The following is an 18,827-nucleotide window of genomic DNA, read 5'->3' as shown; positions in this document are numbered from 1 at the left end:
GGGTCCCAGCAGTCCCCAAGATATGGGGGGTGGAGGGGCAGCCGCGTCCTCGACTCTCAGGACGGCAAAGCTCCCCCATCCCCCGACGCCCGGGAGTCACCAACCCGGGCCTGTCTGCGTGTCCCCCCTCCCGGGGTCCCGGGCTCGAACAGGCGCCCCGCGAGACAGCCGTCAGGAGAGGACGGGCACCAGGGACCGTCCCCGGCTCCCTGAGGCCCTGTGGAGAGAGACGGGTCGGGCCTCAGAGGAGTCCAGTCCGGGGGTCCCGCTGGGAGTATTGGGGACCAGAGGGCGCCCAGCGGGCTGGCCATCGAGGAGGGAGGGCCGAGGGCGGGGGCCGCGGGGATGCAGACCGTCCAGCGCCAGCATGGAAGGGAAGTCCTTGCAGTTGGAGACGCCCGTGGAGTCGGTAACGCACGCCTTCCACAGGTTGGCCCAATAGGTGGCGGTGGTGATGACCGTGCCGTCAATGGTAGACACCTTCCAGTAGTCGGTGGGCAACGTGGAGGACACCAGTACCCAGCCCGAGATGGAGACCATGAAGGCGATGATCTCCGAAGCCGTGCTAGCCATGCCGCCCGCTGCAGCCCTGCTCGCTCTCGCGCTCCCACTCTGCGCCGCGACCCCCGCACTCCCAACCCCGCGGCTCTGCCTCCCGCCTCCGCCTCCGTCCACTGTCCCCGCCCACCGCCCCGCCCACCGGACCCGGCGCCAGGGGGCGAGCGCGATCCGGCACACCCACGCCCCGGCCCGTGAGGGGCTCAGAAGGCTGGCGGTCGCCCCCGGATTCTCCACCTGCAGCTGGCCAGCGCCCGCATGCGGGAGGAAGGCCGGCCTGCGCTCCCCTGCGCCGAAGGGCCGCGGAGAAGAGCTCGCTTGTTGGAGCGGCTCAGGTTCAGACTGGCATCGGGTGTGGACAGCCTGCTGCGCCCCCACCTCACCACCCCGACCCAGCCCTACCCAAGGCAAATAGCTTGGCTTCCTGACTACCTTGTAGAAGCAGAGCAGGAAAAGCCTTTTGCGTGCCCTGAAAGGACACGGTTTGGCAACTCAGTCCTCGGTTTGCTGAACTCTAAAGGTTTGCGTGCCACGCTTGTTTGGGTGACTCTGTTTGACTTGTCAAGGAGGGATCACTGTGCAGATTCTGGGCTGGAAACCGGCCTTGCCCTCAAAACTCTGCAGTTCTTTTTGGCCTGGTGGTATGCGGAAAGTCATGGCAAAAAGGTGCGTGGCACAGGCCTAAAGTCAAGATAGCAGCAGATGGGGCATCCTGACAATCTTGATCTTGCTGGTGTACTCATACCAATGCACTACACAGAGGGCATTTGTTTAACACATTTTCCCTGTAGGTCCATTCCAGCTCCCAGGTCTATGAAAGGATGCTGCTATCCCAGTCAAAACTGCCATCTTGACTTTTTTTTGTTTTTAAACCACCTCCACCTCTCACGCCTAATTGAAATATAAACTGATTCATTCCTTCATCCCTTCATTGCTGTCTAAAAGTAAACAACGATCAGGGTGTACTTCTGGCTCCTGAAGCCACAAATCTGGGCATAAATGAGAGAACAAGGACACTGGGGTTATTATTTGTCCACTTAAAAGTTCTTGCAGCTCTTGGTATGAGCTTCCAGGGTTCACTTGTTGCCAAAAGTAAGGAAAGGTCTAAAACCTATCAATCAGTCTGCTGTGATGAATCTCGTACTAACCCTCTGTGTCACTATCTTTAGGTAGAAACACTCTGGTTCAATGTGAAGAATTTCTTAATTTCCCTCTTTCACTTTTTTTTTTTTAAACCAAATGGGTGCCCAGTGAAATTAGAGGTGACAAGGTGACTGGAGAAGAGAGGAAGCTGGACATAGAATCATCCAAACTTAGATTGGAAGAACCACTGGAGACCAGCAGGACACGCTCCACACTCAAAACAATTATCCTGTCTATTTCTAGAGAGAATGTTTAGCCCATGCTCCACCCGTCAGGACCTGCAGTTCAGTGCATGGCAAAATATCTACTGTGTTTTTTCATGTTTTGACAGCCCTTTTAAGAAAGCTTTTCTTCCTATTGAGCCCAAATCTGTCTGTCTTCAATGTCTATCCAAATGCTGTAATCTGTGCTCTGAGAACACAAAGTAAGTCCTACTCTTGCAGCCGTGCAGCGGCTGGTAGGTGGTGGGCTTCTATGTGCTTAACAGTCCACGGCTTTCGTGAATGGGTACAAGGGTGACGATGCAGACACAGTTACCCTACTGTTCTGCTCTGAACCCCAACTTGTCCTGATGTATCATGTTAGGTTCACTGGTAAGCTAAACTTAAAAACCGAGTTTGAGAAGTATCTTCCTAACCTCTTCTCATCCTCCTTGCTATGCAAATCAGTCACCTTTGAGCAATGACTACAAAGCATCCTCTATTCTTTTGTATGGCTTGCCTTTTAAAAGTGTTTTATCATCTGTTTTTTTTGCCCTCCAGCATATTTCCACTATTAGTTCTATGCCATATTCCTTTCTGAATAATCTGCCTATTTATGATCCAATTACTATTTGAAAAACACAAAAACCCATTAACTATAACATTTCTTACTGATTTTTCTAAAATTACAAATTACACAAATTTAATACTTTATTTCCTGGCCTTGTTTGATAGTCCCTTTGTTTACTGTGACTTGCCCATGGTAGGTACTCACTAAATTGATTATTTCTTTGTTTTTACTAGACAAAACCCTGACTTACTTTTGATACAAAACAAGTGTAGTGCTGTGGCCTTTAAGACTCCAGCACTTCCTAATTTATCACCTAGTTGGCTATAAATTCCACTGTGTTTGGATCCAAAGGCACATTGTTTGTTTTAAAGAAAGAACTTTGAAGAATGGTTTGGTGTTTTAAACCAGTCTTCAAAGTTTATTTAACATATAATGTAGTTCTACCTATCATACTTTAAAAATCCATAAACCCAGATTACCGTTGCAACATAGCATCCAGAGGAAACAAATTCTGAATTCCAACTTGGAACACTCTTCTCTCTCTGCTGCATCGCCACACCAGTGAAGCCAGAATCTCTGGGGGTGGCCATGGTAGCAGTATTTCCAAAACTTCTAATGTGTACTCAGGCTGAGAACCACAGCTCTGACTGGTTGAGCTTTGTATATATGTGTATAAGCAGTTAATTTAGCATAACACATGGTGGTATGCATCACAGGAAGAAAGAATATTAATCTCGTTGTTGAAAACTTTGAAAAAAGAAATATTCTATTACTGTAGAGATTGCAACACACAATTTCAACTTAAAAGGGATTGGAAACACCACAAACAATCCATAAATTAAGACTTAAATGGCAGCACTATTAGTTCCTTTGCCAGCTAAAACAGACTAGGGTCGTCATGCCTGTGGACTTTTTAAATTTTCCTTTCTCCTTTCTATGAGGCTGGACAACCCTAAACTCTTTTCTTTTTCTTCCCTAGAATGTACTACATAGTTACTGTGGAAAGCTGTATATTAGAGACTGTGAAGTGCCTGACCAAAGAATGAAAAATGTTAACTTTCTTTAATATCTAGATAATATTATGTACTGAATCAAACACTTTTATTTTAGAATGTCTTATATCTTATGCTTCTCAAGCTAGTTTAGTCAGGAGAATTCTAAAGATATTATGGAGTAGCATATAATCTAAAAAAAGAATGTCCAGAAATAAAAATGGACCAAATAGAGATTTTTGAGAAGAAGTAATGGATAAATGGCTTGTTTTGCTTTAAGATTATACAGTTCCCAAATAACCTTTGCAGTTAATCTGCAAACCGATTTATAGAGTACTTTTGACTGATAAATGCTTCCTTATTTTCTTTAGGATTCAGTTCACTGAAATTTCATAACAGACTCTTCTTAATTTAAATATAAAAGTGAATACATCAAAAAAGGTTGCCTCCTCTAAATTATTCAAAGTAACATCTTAGTTAACAAGTTTAGTCTTTACAAAAAGCTGCAGATCTTTTCCAATATGAGAACTACTAACTGATCTATAAATTAATAAATTTGACCCGAAGACATATAATGCCCTGAAACATGTGCTGAACCTGTCCACTTTTGAGGTCTAAGTCACTGGAATTAGCATTGAAAATTATTTCTTTGGCTTATTATGGTTATTAAGGAGAAATAGACGATCCCCCCACCCTGGGGTTGTTCAATAGGAGTGAAAACCAGTTTAGCCAACTAAACAGGAGATTTGCAGAAATTCCTCACTTGAGATTCGGTACACCCACCAAGCAACACAGGTGTGCCTTTCAATAGCTCAAGGATTTTCTAAGCATCACATTTGGTTTCAGTATACATTAGCTCCTTCCTAGATCCCAGTGAGGTGGCGTGCTGCTCATCAGGTGGGAAGAAACTGAATTCTCGATGATACTTGGCTCCTGGGCAGTTGTTTTTTTAACTAAAAAAAAAAAAAAAAACAAAAAAAAACTGCCCAGGAGCCAAGTATTGTTACAACGTGTTAAATAAGACATTAATGCCGCTACCAAGATATTAAAAGAGCATATCTGTGTTCTTTTTCCTTCCATTTTCCCTAACATTTCATTTATCTTAATGCTTTATGCAAATCCAGTGATATTTGTAATCTACTTAGCATGGAAGCTACAGAGTGATAGGAATAGTTACAGAATGAACACTTATTCTCACCATTGCATCACCATCATTTATATAAATATATATATAATTTTTTTGGAAATTATAACTATACGAACAGTTGCCTTATTTTGTCATTTGGCAACCTGTGAAGTCGTACTCCATCAGAATGTTTCTATGGGCCTATTACAAGTCAGTGCCATATACCTTGTGGATTTGTTTTTCATGCATTCATTTGAAACACACTCATTCCCAATTCTAAATTATCTTAGGATCATCTAGACTCCTCTTGAGCCCCTTGAGGGGAGGGGTACGGTTTGGGTCCCAACAGGAATACCCTTCGAGCCTGGAATGACTCTCACTCTGGGAGGCTAGAACCTTCCAGGGCTTGTAGACAGGTTGGGTACATTGTGTTTGTCCATAAGCACTTGATGAATATCAATTTAACCTCCCACCCAGGTCGGGGCAGTATGCTAATCTATATGTTTTGGGCAAGTGATTTTATGTCTCTGAGTTATAGCTCCCTCATTTGTAAAACAGAGGAGTTATTTTGGATAGCTTCCGAGACCACTTTTAACTCCAAAAACCCCTGAGTCTAGGATTCCTAACGAACTCAGTCATTCACAGATAACATCAAGGAGAGGAGAGAAGCAGTTTTCCTTTGGTGTCTTTACTGTTTTATTCCCACTCACTTTCTGCCTCCCTCCTTTGCTAAATTTAAAGGTGGCGTCTGTATAGATGTGTATGTGGGAGGCAGTGCATGGAGAAAATCTAAAATCTCTACATGTAGACTTATTGTCACTTTTTCCTTCTGTTTAGGAGAAACATGTGATAAAGTATGGTAGTTTCATTCACTTAAGAATCAGGGAGATATAGCGGACAGAGGGTAGATGATGTAATCGGAAAGATGTGAGATAAAATTCTACCTCTTAATGCCCTTGGGCAGGTCCCCTAATCTCACTCAGCATCACTTCTTCAAGTATAAAGCGGGACTAAATGACAGCTTCTTTCAAAGGCGTTGTAAGGATTAGAGAGAATGTATATGAAGGACAGGAATGTAGTAGATGCTTAGTAAATAATGAATATTATTTAGTTCACTCATGCCTCTCATTTCCTTGTGTCTCTTTAAAGAGATAAAATTACATTTTTCATAAAAGTGGTATTAATCAGTCAGACTGACAGCAGTAAGTGAGTAAGGATGAAGTGTATTGTAAATCTCAAAGTAGGAAAGCAGAAAGTGTGGAGTCAAATGCCAACACGGAAGGGGCTGGTGCCCAGAGTGAGGGCAGAGGGAGGGAAACCAGGAAGTCAGAGCAGAGGTTAGTCCAGGGTAGCAAAAGTGGTGGGGGGTGCGGGGCTTGCAAAGGAAAGTGAGAAATAAAACCGGAGGGCAGTTAAAATTTAAAAGGGTGAACAGCTGGGTGCTGTAATCTCTCTCAGTCCCTCCAGAGGCTGAGGCAGTGAGATCACTTGAGCCCAGGAGTTCCAGACCAGCCTGAGTAACACAGGGAAAGCCCCCATCTCTTAAAAATAAAAATAAAAAAACCCAGCCACCTGTAGTCCCAGTTCTTCAGGAGCATGAGCCAGGAGTTCAAGACCAGCCTGCCTGTCTCTAAAAAAAGTAAAAACAAATGAAAGAAGTGACCAATTATAAGGCAGAGAGAGTAAGGGGAACAGAAATTGCAAAGAGAAAAGCAAGGGGCAAGAAAAAAAGATAAAGGAGAGAAGAAGAGGGAAATCAGAGGGAGACAGCACTGGGACGAGAAGCTGAGCAGAGGACGTTAAGGACAGAGTGAATGATTTCCATATCCCTTGGTTTTCTCAATGACTAGGTGTAAGGAGTGGGAAGCAATACAGTCTAGTGTCTGTTACCAAATGAGATACTTGCTCCTCTCCCCGGTCCTCACAATAGAGCAGGTTCAAAGTTTATTCCAACTTACCATGTGGCTCACATTGTGGGGAAAATCAGAGGAAGTTTAAAATGAATTACTTCAGGGTTAAAAACGCATGTTCTGACAAAAACATACCTATAAGCTAGTGTTTCATTTTGAGAGGTTTTTTTTTCCTTCAAAATGTAGGCATTCTCTCATTTCTATCTAATAAACACTGATCTTGTACCTTCTAACAACTCCATGCAATAGATACTATTTAATAACAACTCCATGCAATGGGGTACTATTTTCACTCCCATTGTACAGAAGAGGAAACTGAACCACAGAGAGATTAAGTCACTTGCTCTGGAAGGTGGTGGAGGTGAGGTTTCAATGTAGCCAGCTCAGTTCCAGAGTCTCCATTCCTTGTGAGAAGTTGCCTCCCACCAAGACAACTCTTTGTAGTTTGTGTACAGAGTACAGTCAGTATCTACAGTGTGTGAACATCTACAGTGTGTGAACATCTACAGTGTGTGAACATCTACAGTGTGTGAACATCTACAGTGTGAATATCTACAGTGCATGAATATCTACAGTGCGTGAATATCTACAGTGCGTGAACATCTACAGTGCGTGAACATCTACAGTGTGTGAACATCTACAGTGTGTGAATATCTACAGTGTGTGAACATCTACAGTGTGTGAACATCTACAGTGTGTGAACATCTACAGTGTGTGAATATCTACAGTGTGTGAATATCTAGTGTGTGAATATCTAGTGTGTGAACATCTACAGTGTGTGAACATCTACAGTGTGTGAACATCTACAGTGTGTGAATATCTAGTGTGTGAATATCTACAGTGTGTGAACATCTACAGTGTGTGAACATCTACAGTGTGTGAATATCTACAGTGTGTGAATATCTACAGTGTGTGAATATCTACAGTGTGTGAACGAACATGCACAAAATGCATTAAGACAATTCTGGATAACTTGATTTAACTTTATTTTCAGGAAAATTGCTTTTATAATCGAGGTATTTGAACAGGGTACCTAGTTTCCTTACTTCATTTCAGTATATGTCTAGATCTTGCAGTAGGTGAATTGAAGTTCAATAATATGCTGTTTAATGGTGTCCTGAGCAAGGGTCATTCATTATGTTAGTTTGGGCCTGGAACATTTTTCTTTGAGTTCACACACACAGTAAGAAGAGTTCATTAGAGAATTCTTAAATCTGTCTTCTGCATGCTTTGAGCTCTGGCCCGTGCTCTCAGCCAAACGGAGCTGGCCCAGTGACTTGAATGGGAATGTTCTGCCAGTGAGCACCCACCCTTCTTCCCTGCCATCCTGAGTTGGGGATGTTCTGCAGTGGGCATCATTTACTGTGCTGTGGACTCTCCTTCTCATGTTCATTTTGTTTTCTGGTGAAAACATTTAAAAAACAATGGTTTTCAAATAGCCATAAAAATATTGTTATTTTAAAGGACATCAAACTAAAGTATACATTTTTATTTCTAGAATGCTGAAGTTAGAAAGGACCTTAAAAAAGTTACCTAATTCGATCGAGACCATCCTGGCTAACACGGTGCACGGTGAAACCCCGTCTCTACTAAAAAATATACAAAAAACTAGCCGGGCGAGGTGATGGCGGCGCCTGTAGTCCCAGCTACTCTGGAGGCTGAGGCAGGAGAATGGCGTGAACCCGGGAGGCGGAGCTTGCAGTGAGCTGAGATCCGGCCACTGCACCCCAGCCTGGGCGGCAGAGCGAGACTCCGTCTCAAACAAAAAAAAAGTTACCTAATTCAATATTTTCAAATGAGGAAACCGGGACCCAGAAGTGGCTTCTTTTTTTCTTTTATTTTTTGAGACGGAGTTTCGCTCTCGTTGGCCAGCCTGGAGTGCAAAGGCGCGATCTTGGCTCACCGCAACCTCCGCCTCCTGGGTTCAAGTGATTCTCCTGCCTCCCGAATAGCTGGGATAACAGGCAAGCGCCACCATGCCTGGGTAATTTTGTATTTTTAGTAGAGACAGGGTTTTTCCATGTTGGTCAGGCTGGTCTCAAACTCCCCACCTCAGGTGATCCGCCTGCCGTGGCCTCCCAAACTGCTGGGATTACAGGTGTGAGCCACTGTGCCTGGACTCAAAAATGACTTCTTAATGCAAAAATGACTTCTTAATTAGGTCATAAAGCATATGTTGAAGTAGTATATCAATTGGAATAACATTTTGCATGTTATTAATATTTTTCAAAAATGTATAAATCTGAAAAATTAATCTGAGTTTGGTGCTGAAGAAAAATCTGAATTAGAAGCAAGATTTGAATAATATTTAAAAGTTGAGCCAGGCACAGTGGCTCACACCTGCAATCCCAGCACTTTGGGAGGCTGAGGCAGGTGGATCACCTGAGGTCAGGAGTTTGAGACCAGCTTGGCCAAAACGGTGAAACCTTGTCTCTACTAAAAATACAAAAACTAGCTGGGTGTGGGGGCGCATGCCTGTAATCCCAGCTACTTGGGAGACTGAGGCAGGAGAATTGCTTGAACCTGGGAGATGGAGGTTGCAGTGAGCTGAGATCACACCACTGCACTCCAGCTTGGGTGGCAGAGTGAGACTCTATCTAAAAAAAAATGTTGAAAACTACCCTATTTCATCTAGGTTCTCCTCAAAGATATATTTATGTCCCCCAATAAAATATTTACAAGTGTATTACTAGGAGGCTTTGTGATTCAGGTTCATGCAGTCGTCTCTATACATGACTTCTGAATAGTAACATAAAAAGAAAGGAAATCACAATGGAATTGTGTGCTGATAACACGGCAGACTGATAATAGACACACCTCTCTTTGTGGTTCAAAGCAATAGCTGTTTCTATGTTTGATTTAGGGTTTGTGAAGAATAAGAAAAAGATCTAAAGAACAAAGTTGATGTCATGTTTTTCCTGTATTATCGTAACTGCCACACCTCTAGGATTTCTGGCATAAATCTTTCTAACAACCATGCCCTATGTCAGCTGCCTCCCACCATACAATTCATCCATATATGTAATCCTATAGAGTTAAGCAATGTTTTATTTCCAATCAAAACACCATATGAAAGATTATATTGTAATTTTTTGACATGCTAAATAAAGCAGCCAATGAAATTTGGTTAAGCAACCTGAATGATACTCTGTTTATTCTTGAGTTTCTAGAGTTCATATACTATAGAGGAGAAAAGCAAATAATAAAATTTTATTATTTCATATTAATTTCCAGATGTGACTGAGAGGATTCAACAAATTAAAGAATAGATATTATAGAACTGGGTATACTATAGGCATTAGCTAAATGTTGTTGAATTTTTTATTAGTCAAAAAAGGATATATGATTAATATTGGTAGAATATTAAGCATGAGGTCTCAAAAACAAACTGTAAATGTCTAATTTTTATTTGCTCTTTTGAATATAATCTTCTAACATGAAGAAGGAATGTCATATCCTTTCAAATTAAAATCTTATGAATATAAGGCTTTGTCAGTTTATACTTTAAACAATTAAATTAATCCTCAAGTAATTGCTTTTTTTGTCTTTTACAATCGATTGCATATATGCATATAAATGTTTATCACTAAATAATTTTTCTAAAGATAGTTTGGAATCATGTAATATTAATATGAAATGAATAGAAAAACATATGAGCTAATAGAAAATATGAACTAATAGAAAAACATGCTGCATTTTCCTAAATATGAATTTTAGGCATGAAATTTATGAACTTTCCTAATTCATAAACGAACTAATAGAAAAAGCAAACTATAGAAAAAGCAAAAACATACTGCATTTTCCTAAATTCATAAATTTTATGAATTTGGGAAATTTTATGAATTTTGGAAAATGCAGTATTTTTTCTTTTAGTTTGTTTTGCTACCTGGAATAGGTGTATGGTAACTTCACTCACAAATTAGACTCACCAGTTTCTTATACTCTTTTTCCTAATGCCAATTACTTTTGACTTTCAAGACTCTTGTATTTCATTGGCTTAGGGAAAGTCAAGCTAAGCTCTAAGTGTTATGTACCTCCACACTTCCACCTATTTTAAATGGCACCATTCTTTGTTACTTAGCACCTGAAAAGCTCTGGCTGACTCTCTCTCAGGGCAGAAGACTTCTCAAAAGGGTGGATTTTATTTATTTATTTTATTTTTTGAGACAGAGTCTCGCTCTGTCACCCATGCTGAAGTTCAAGGGCGCGATTTCAACTCACTGTTACCTCTGCCTCCCAGGTTCAAGCAATTCTCGTGCCTCAACCTCCTGAGTAGCTGGTGTTACAGGCATGCAACACCACCCTTGGCTAATTTTTATATTTTTAGTAGAGACAGGGTTTCAACACATTGGCCAGGCTGGTCTCAAACTCCTGACCTCAGGTGATCCATCTGCCTTGGTCTCCCGAAGTGTTGGGATTACAGGCATGAGCCATCATGCCCAGCCTAAAGGGCGGATTTTAAATTTCCATATATACTGGTGTTTGCTTTACCTCTCACTGGACAAATGTGAATGTGGGTTTGTACTATGATTTTTTTTTTTTTTTGCTATGGTCATAACTTGTATTTGTTATTTATAATATAATAATACATGTATTTATTATTATTATTATTATTATTATTTTATTTTAGACAGAGTCTAGCGCTGTTGCCCAGGCTGGAGTGCAGTGGCACCATCTCAGCTCACTGCAACCTCTGCCTCCTGGGTTCAAGAGATTCTCCTGCCTCAGCGCCCCTAGTAGCTGTGATTACAGGTGTGTGCTACTACGCCCAGCTAATTTTTGTATTTTTAGTACAGATGGGGTTTCACCATGTTGGCCAGGCTGGTCTTGAACTCCTGACCTCAAGTGATTCACCCGCCTTGGCTTCTATGTTCATAACTATGATTATGAACTTTAACTCTCATTTTTAAATTATTTAGTGAATATAGCATACATATTTCCAGTGCAGTATTTTATTTCTGGCCAAACTGGGCCAAAGATGAACCACACTTGTGGATATACTTCAAAATCACATTGAATTTCAAAGTATGTACATTTATACTCTACATCACATAATTCCATGTAGATGAAATAATGGTGTTTAAATGCTGTCACATTCTCCACCTGCCCTAACTCCTGTGGTTACTGATATGGTTTGGATCTGTCTGCACCAAATCTCATGTAGAATTGTAATTCCCAGTATTGGAGGTAGGGCCTGATGGGAGGTGATTGGATCATGGAGGTAGATTTCTCATGAATGGTTTAGCACCATCCCCTTGGTGCTATTCTTGTGATAGTGAATGAGTTCTCATGAGATCTGGTCATTTAAAAGTGTGTAGCACCTCCAACCTCACTCTCTTGCTCTTGCTCTGGCCATGTGCCCATGTGACATGCAAGCTTCCACTTCATCTTCCACAATTATTGTGAGTTTCCTGAGGCCTGCCCAGAAGCCAAGTAGATGCCAGCATCATGTTCCTGTACAGCCTGCAAAACCTAGCAATTAAACCTCTTATCTTTATACATAACCCAGTCTCTGTTATTTATAGCTATGTGAAAATGGACTAACACAGTTGTGAAGTAACAAACATAGAATACATTTTTACATATGAAAAACATAAGGTCAGTTCAGCCTTGGGAGTGTTACTGTTTGTTCTTAATCATTAAGCTTGGGTGCAGTGTATGGAAATAGCACTGGACTGGCATTTAAAGGACCTGCCATCTGTTCTAGCTGCCACTACCTTGCTGCTCATATTTACATGTGATTGGGCCCATTTTTCCCGTCTAAAAAGTGAGTGTGGAAAAAAAGTGAGTGTGTCGAAAGGAGTCTCAAAAGCTCTGCCTAGCTCTAGTGATAGAGGAAGGAACTAAAAAATGCAATGGGAGAATATTGTTTCCTCCTCCCCTTCAGACAGTGCAAACAAAGCAAAAACAAGAAGGAACGGGGGAGACAAGGAAATAAACTAGAAAGAGAGGAAGGCTCAGACTCAGAGTGTGATGGGGTCATTGTACACATATGCAACTAGCAAGAGACAGAACCACGGAGAAATCTCTTTCTCACCACTCCAGAGATTTGCCCTTTAGTTCTCAAAGTTGGCTTAAGTTTTGCCCATACTTGCCCCAACTGCCCCAGTTTCTCCTAATTATGCTCACTTGCGTACAGTTGCCTCTTAATTAGAAGCAAAGAACAGTAACCTACAGCCTGGTCATTCTGAATTCCTCCCCGCCTCCAACAAGTGTTACAAAGGAAAGGCAGACGAGTTCTATTTATTTTCTGCACAAGGTCTGATTTCCTTTACAACTATTCTCAGGCATTGGTGCCTATGTTTACTTTCATGGTTGGAATTAAGCATTTGTAGAAGGTTCCTCGGCAGGTTAATGACGGAGCCAGATTTAGCATGCACAGCTGCTGAATTCTCAGTGTGGGCCCTGGGCCACTGGGCCACGTGGTCATTCCACCCGGTGTTCCAAGTTAGATACTTGTTAACTGCAAGCCATTTCCTAAGCCAGTAGTTGTGAACAAGCTTTATTAAACATGACACATCCACAAGAGCCGAACACCCAAACCTCAAAACTTGAAAAATACTACTTATCTCTTCCAGTTCTAAGCAAAAAGTATCACATAGTAGTAAACTGGTATCGTCAGTGTCAGTGGAAAAAAGCAATGTCTTCCCCCAGCCCCCAATAAAACTAAACTCCCTATGTCAATTACTCAAGCTATTAAGTTAGACTAACAGGCTTGATCATATTTTACAGGTGACAAACGTAGCCAACGTTAAGAATTAACATTACTTCTCATTTTCCAGTCAGAGCCACTAGCTAGCATGCAATTTTTGTTTAGTTTTTTGTCTGATATTTTCAAAGAATGCATATATGCCAAGTATTTGCTATCTAACGCATATTAACAACTAAAAAGTGGTCTTTTGTAACTAATGTAAGCAGTTCTTAAAAGTAAACTTTTTTTTTTTTTTGAGACAGAGTCTGTCTCTGCTCTGCTGCCTAGGCTGTTGTACAGTGGTGCTATATTGGCACACTGCAACCTCCACATCCCAGACTCAAGCGATTCTCCTGCCTCAGTCCCCAGCAAGTAGCTGAGATTACAGGTGCATGCCACCCCGCCAGGCTAATTTTTGTATTTTTGACAGAGAAGGGGCTTCACCATGTTGCTCAGGCTGGTCTTGAACTCCTGACTTCAGGTGATCCTCCCACCTCGGCCTCCCAAAGTGCTGGTATTACAGGCGTGAGCCACCTTGCCCAGCCAAAAGTAAACATGTGTTAAAGGGTCAAGATGATCTTTTGAAAGCTGAATAAAATACTGTACTCTATGGGATACTGCAAATTTCTATGGAAACGAGAATTATAACTATGGGAGCTGAAAATAATGAGTGCCTTCTTTATTCAACAGTTTTTCTAAAAAAAAGGAATATGTAAGTGTTCTCAGGACAATATTCTGGAAAGGTAGAAAATACAGTTTCAATAAGAAATAAAGCCATCTTGTAGTTAGCTTTTTATTACTAACGTACCTTTATATATTATTCAAGCCCTTAAATAATGCAATAACTTTCTTCTAGCTGCACTTTTCTAATTGACTCCTTTAAAATTTTTATTATAAAATCAGATTCCTCTTCTAAGCAAATTAATTCAGAATGTGAATTTTACTCCAATGAATACAGCAAACCTTTTAGTCATGTACCAACTAAAAAATGATCATTGAGAGAAGGCATATTGAAACAATATTGTATTCCCAGGTCTCAGTATAAATACTAAAGGTGAAAACAGGTTCAAAATTCAGTTGTAATGCCAGCATCCTCACGTTTTCTTCTGTGTTGTTTTAAGAGTCCAGTGACTTTGGTTCCTTTCTACCCTCTACTTTGACATTGCTGTCCTCAAACATTTGATCTGGTTTCTATTCTTGGAGAGTTATAAAATGTTTTAGAAATGTAACAAAGTTCAGCCGGGCGCCGTGGCTTACGCCTGTAATCCCAGCACTTTGGGAGGCCGAGGTGGGTGGATCACCTGAGGTCAGGACTTCAAGACCAGCCTGGCGAACATGGTGAAACCCCATCTCTAAAAAAACACAAAAATTAGCCGGGCATGATGGCGGGTGCCTGTAATCCCAGCTACTCAGGAGGTTGAGGCCAGAGAATCACTTGAACCCAGGAAGCGGAAGTTGCAGTGAGCCGAGATTGCACCATTGCACTGCAGCCTGAGCAACAGAGCGAGACTCCATCTCAAAAAAAAAAAAAAAAAAAAAAAGAAATGTTACGAAGTTCAGCATTATCAAACAACTTGGGTACTTAAAAATCGCCTTCTCTGTGGAGTCTACAGGAATGGAATCTAAGGTGTTAGGATTGTTGCCATAAGGTGGTACAGCAGAACAATGGTGTTGGCTATAGAAGCAGGCAGAGGAAGAGGAGGAGTCATAGCCTCAGAAATCCAGAAAACAAAATGTGATCCAGACTCTACCCTATAGAAGAAGAGATCAGATCTTATAGTCAGGAAAGGAGGAAGCTGGCCAAGATGCAGTGTGAGGATTTCAGAGCAAACACACACATTGACCTTGTAGCCGCATGGGTTGCATGATGAAGGTAGGTTTGGCCACTGACAAGTGGAAACCAATATGATGAATCAATTGATATCACTCTATCATCATATATGGAGAGGAGGTATGAATGCTCGTTGGTAATTCATAGAAACAGTTTGTTGGCTGCGTGCGGTGGCTCACGCCTGTAATCCCAGCACTTTGGGAGGCTAAGGTGGGTGGATCATGAGGTCGGGAGTTCGAGACCAGCCTGGCCAATATAGTGAAACTAAAAATACAAAAAAAACTAGCTGGGCGTGGTGGTGGGCACCTGTAGTGCCAGCTACTCTGGAGGCTGAGGCAGGAGAATCGCCTGAACCCAGGAGGCGGAGGTTGCAGTAAGACAAGATTCTGCTACTGCACCCCAGCCTGGGCAATAGAGAGAGACTCGTCTCAAAAAAAAAAAGTCAATGGGTCACAGATTTGTAATCAAATGAAAGCTGGAAATAATGCTTGGCTCTTGTTGTCATGTTGGTTCTCTATCAAAAATTTCTGCAGATCTACTTGGCAATGTCGTTTTAGACTGGTACATATAAAGGGACTAAGAATTTAGCTCTGCATTTGCCCTCATTTAGTGCTGTTTGTATGTTGCCACTGGAGAATGTAGTTTTGGGTTCTAGTTGATAGCCACCAGTGCTAATCAATTGGCCGATAAAGTTTCAGGGATTCTCTACTTATAATTGGTTTCACTTTTAGGGTCTGGAAGCCAATCCGAATTACCCAAGTGAGTGAGTGTTACTCACGAGTAGTTCATGGCTACCGCACCCCAGCAAATTACCAGGCAGGTAGGTGTGATGAAAACCCTGGAATTTGAAATCCAAGCCAGTTACAGAAGCAAGAATAAGCACAGGACTTCAGATTTGGAAATGCCGTTCTGTGGAGTGAAGTTGTGCCCTAATCTATATATTTCAAGTGCAGAATTCGGTTAAATGAATTTCTGTTCAGTAACGGAGACTTGTGGTACATTACTACCATTCAAAAATGGTTTCCTCTTTGCACTTCCTTCCATTTGCACAGTTCATATTTGTGACACCCAGTTCTACTTCAGCACCACTTTGGCATATCGTCCCCATCAGAAAACGTACACAAATTATGGTGGGACTCAAGCTAAAGGAATAGCTGAGACCGGAATCCACTTGATTCCCTCTGTTCGCAATTCATACTGCCTCCTGTATGCAAGAAGAGCCGTGCATACTGGGCATTCATTGAATTATGAATGTTTCCAGCTCTGGCAACAAAACAAAAAACCAACAACCCCCCCTGCTGAAACTGATTAGCTATTAACCAACCCCACACAAAGTCTGAATTATATTAACTTCATTAGGCATTCTTTAATCTGTGGTAGAATGGAAATACATCCTAAAATTAGAAGATTGTAAACAGAGAGGTTTTTTTTTCTCCACCCACTTAATGTTTAATTTTAAAATATTCTATCTTAATTTGATTTGGCTACCCAGAATAGAAAAATGTTAGCTTCAACTTACTTCTTAACTTCAGCAAGGCTTAGCTCTTCTCTGAAATTCCTCTGAAGAAGCAAAAGGCTCTTAATTAGCACCCACACAACAGAACAGAATTCATATGCACATGCCGCAGGATTAGTGTTTCTGCATTAAATTACCGCAGCTGTGAAATGTAAATACCACTAGCAGCAAAGACATGTTGTAAAATACTGCACTATAGTTCATGAGAAATTTGCGCCCTCTTTCGGATAACGATTGTTAAGACATTTCAATGTGAACTTTTTAAAAAGGCATGTAGTTGTTTAAAAATAAACAGTTTTATTGTAAGGACTGTGGGAAAGGACGAGAAAGGACAGGTGTAAGGACATTGCAAAGCCAACATTAACCGAACTAGAAGGTGAAGATTTTGCAACTGTGACGCAAAGATGGCACTATGAAGGGCCTCAAATTAGGAATCTATCATTTTCTTTTAATCAAGATATGTTGGGAAACTGTGCCAATCATTACAAAGTAATGATTTTTAGGACCAATTTTCTCTAGAAAACAGTGGTCCAAGCTCATCTTCCTCTTGAGGCTGTAAGTTTTGTATGGGTAAGGATAAATTGTTCCGTGGGTGATTTTTCTTTTTTTGAGACAGAGTCTTGCTCTGTCGCCCGGGCTGGAGTGCAGTGGCATGATCTCAGCTCACTGCAACCTCCACTTCCTGGGTTCAAGCGATTCTCCTGCCTCAGCCTACCGAGTAGCTGGGATTACAGGTGTGTGTCACCATGTCCAGCTAATTTTTGTATTTTTAGTAAAGACAGAGTTTCACCATGTGACTAGGTTGGTCTTGAACTCCTGATCTCAGGTGATCTTTCTGCTTGGATGAAGCAGATATTAAGGACTGTTTTGGGTTTTTTTCCAAATTAGGAAAATGCACAAATGCATTTAAAGATATCATGGGGGACATTTTAAACATATTCTTAATTTTTCTTTTTTAACTGACCATCTCAATAGACTTGTCTATTATAGTATCACAGTCTCTCTGTCCACCATCCATCTACTTCTCCATCCACTGCCATCTTTGCTATCTTTCCCTTTCCACTGAAACATCATAGGCAAAAGAGACAAGTGGTTTTGCGCTACCTGATTTAGTGAACAGACCCCATGCTTTATCTTGTTTTCTCTGTACCTTTTACATAGTTGCTCAGTTCCTTCTTTGTGCAATATTTTCTTCTTTTGACTTCCATAGCCTCATTCTTGCCTAGATTTCTCTGCCTGTTCCACAGTTCGTCTCCATGTTTCCTCATGGGCTGGTATCCCCAGCATTCTATACTTGGCACTAATCCCTTTTCACATCACGCTCTTTCCCTGAACCAACTGGTGGCTCCATAATGGGATTCTCTGACACAGAATCAGTTCTTCTGATTTCCAGGACCTGCCTATGGGACATCTTCTCCTTTCTCCGGGTGGCTCACAGGTCTAGAGACCTCAATTAGGTCTACAACTAAACCTCTCACCCCCACCTCCCCCACAGCTCCCTTCTGTATTTTCTCCACTGAACCATGAACCATATTTGTTTGTCTACCCACTCAGTCTGCCAAGCAAGTTATGAGTCTTCCTGAGTCATCTTGGATGGCTCTCTTCCCTCTGTACTCTTCATCACTCAGTCTTGTTGACATTCTTTCTGAACTGCCATGAGTCATTCTCACCTCTCTAGGCCCACACTACTCTTGCCAGTTCAGACCCTCATCACCTCTTCCATCCACTACCCTGACTGGTCTTCCTGCCCCAGGGCTCACTCCTTCTAATATGACTCCCCAGCTGATTTTCCTAAAAGATAAGCCTGATTGTTTCTCTACCACTTTAAAACCTTTCACGGGCTCCTCACTACCTGCAGCATGAAATCCGCATATTTTATCATGACACGAAAGGTATCCCAGGATCTTCAGCCCATCTCCTGCCATGCCCCACCTTGGAATACTCTGCTGGATCACAGCAAGCATGCATGGCAGTGTTCTTCCACCCAGGATGTCTTTTTTGCTTAATTAGCCTGGAGAATTCCTTTTAATTACTTTTTAAACAAAACTCTTTCCTCACCCAGTAGACCAGGCCTGAGAGTCACTCTCTCATTCTTGGTGGCATGCTTCCATTGCTGCATTTACTGCGCAGAATCGGAATTTCTATCCACGTCCCTGCTGAGCTGTGAGCGCTTTGAGAATAAACACAGATTCTTATTCACCCTCACTGCTGTTGTTACATTATAACCATGATTGGCTACTGTTTATTGAATGCCAGGAGAAAAAAAAACCCTGAAGTTTGGAGATATCA

General features: G+C 41.7%; 1 protein-coding gene across 5 annotated transcripts in view; it reads right to left on the bottom strand.

Moving 5' to 3' along the window:
- The window catches only part of CLDN10 (claudin 10), a 1,179,064-nt gene that overhangs the window by 24,660 nt on the left and 1,135,577 nt on the right, over positions 1–18,827 (bottom strand). For 2 of the 5 annotated variants that reach the window (XM_050766564.1, XM_050766569.1), the window contains exon 1: positions 354–676. The exons of 2 other annotated variants lie outside the window; for them this stretch is intronic. In XM_050766564.1, the coding sequence (XP_050622521.1) occupies positions 354–573 (220 nt within the window). In that variant the 5' untranslated portion in view covers positions 574–676. Of the gene's footprint in view, positions 1–353; positions 677–18,827 lie in introns of those variants that run through there. One more of the 5 variants, XM_050766566.1, reaches the window with a different exon arrangement.

The sequence above is a fragment of the Macaca thibetana genome, chromosome 17 (genome assembly GCF_024542745.1).
Source record: "Macaca thibetana thibetana isolate TM-01 chromosome 17, ASM2454274v1, whole genome shotgun sequence".
NCBI lineage: Eukaryota > Metazoa > Chordata > Mammalia > Primates > Cercopithecidae > Macaca > Macaca thibetana.
Note: the sequence above shows the minus strand (reverse complement) of the source record. Positions and strands in the feature narration are given on the sequence as shown.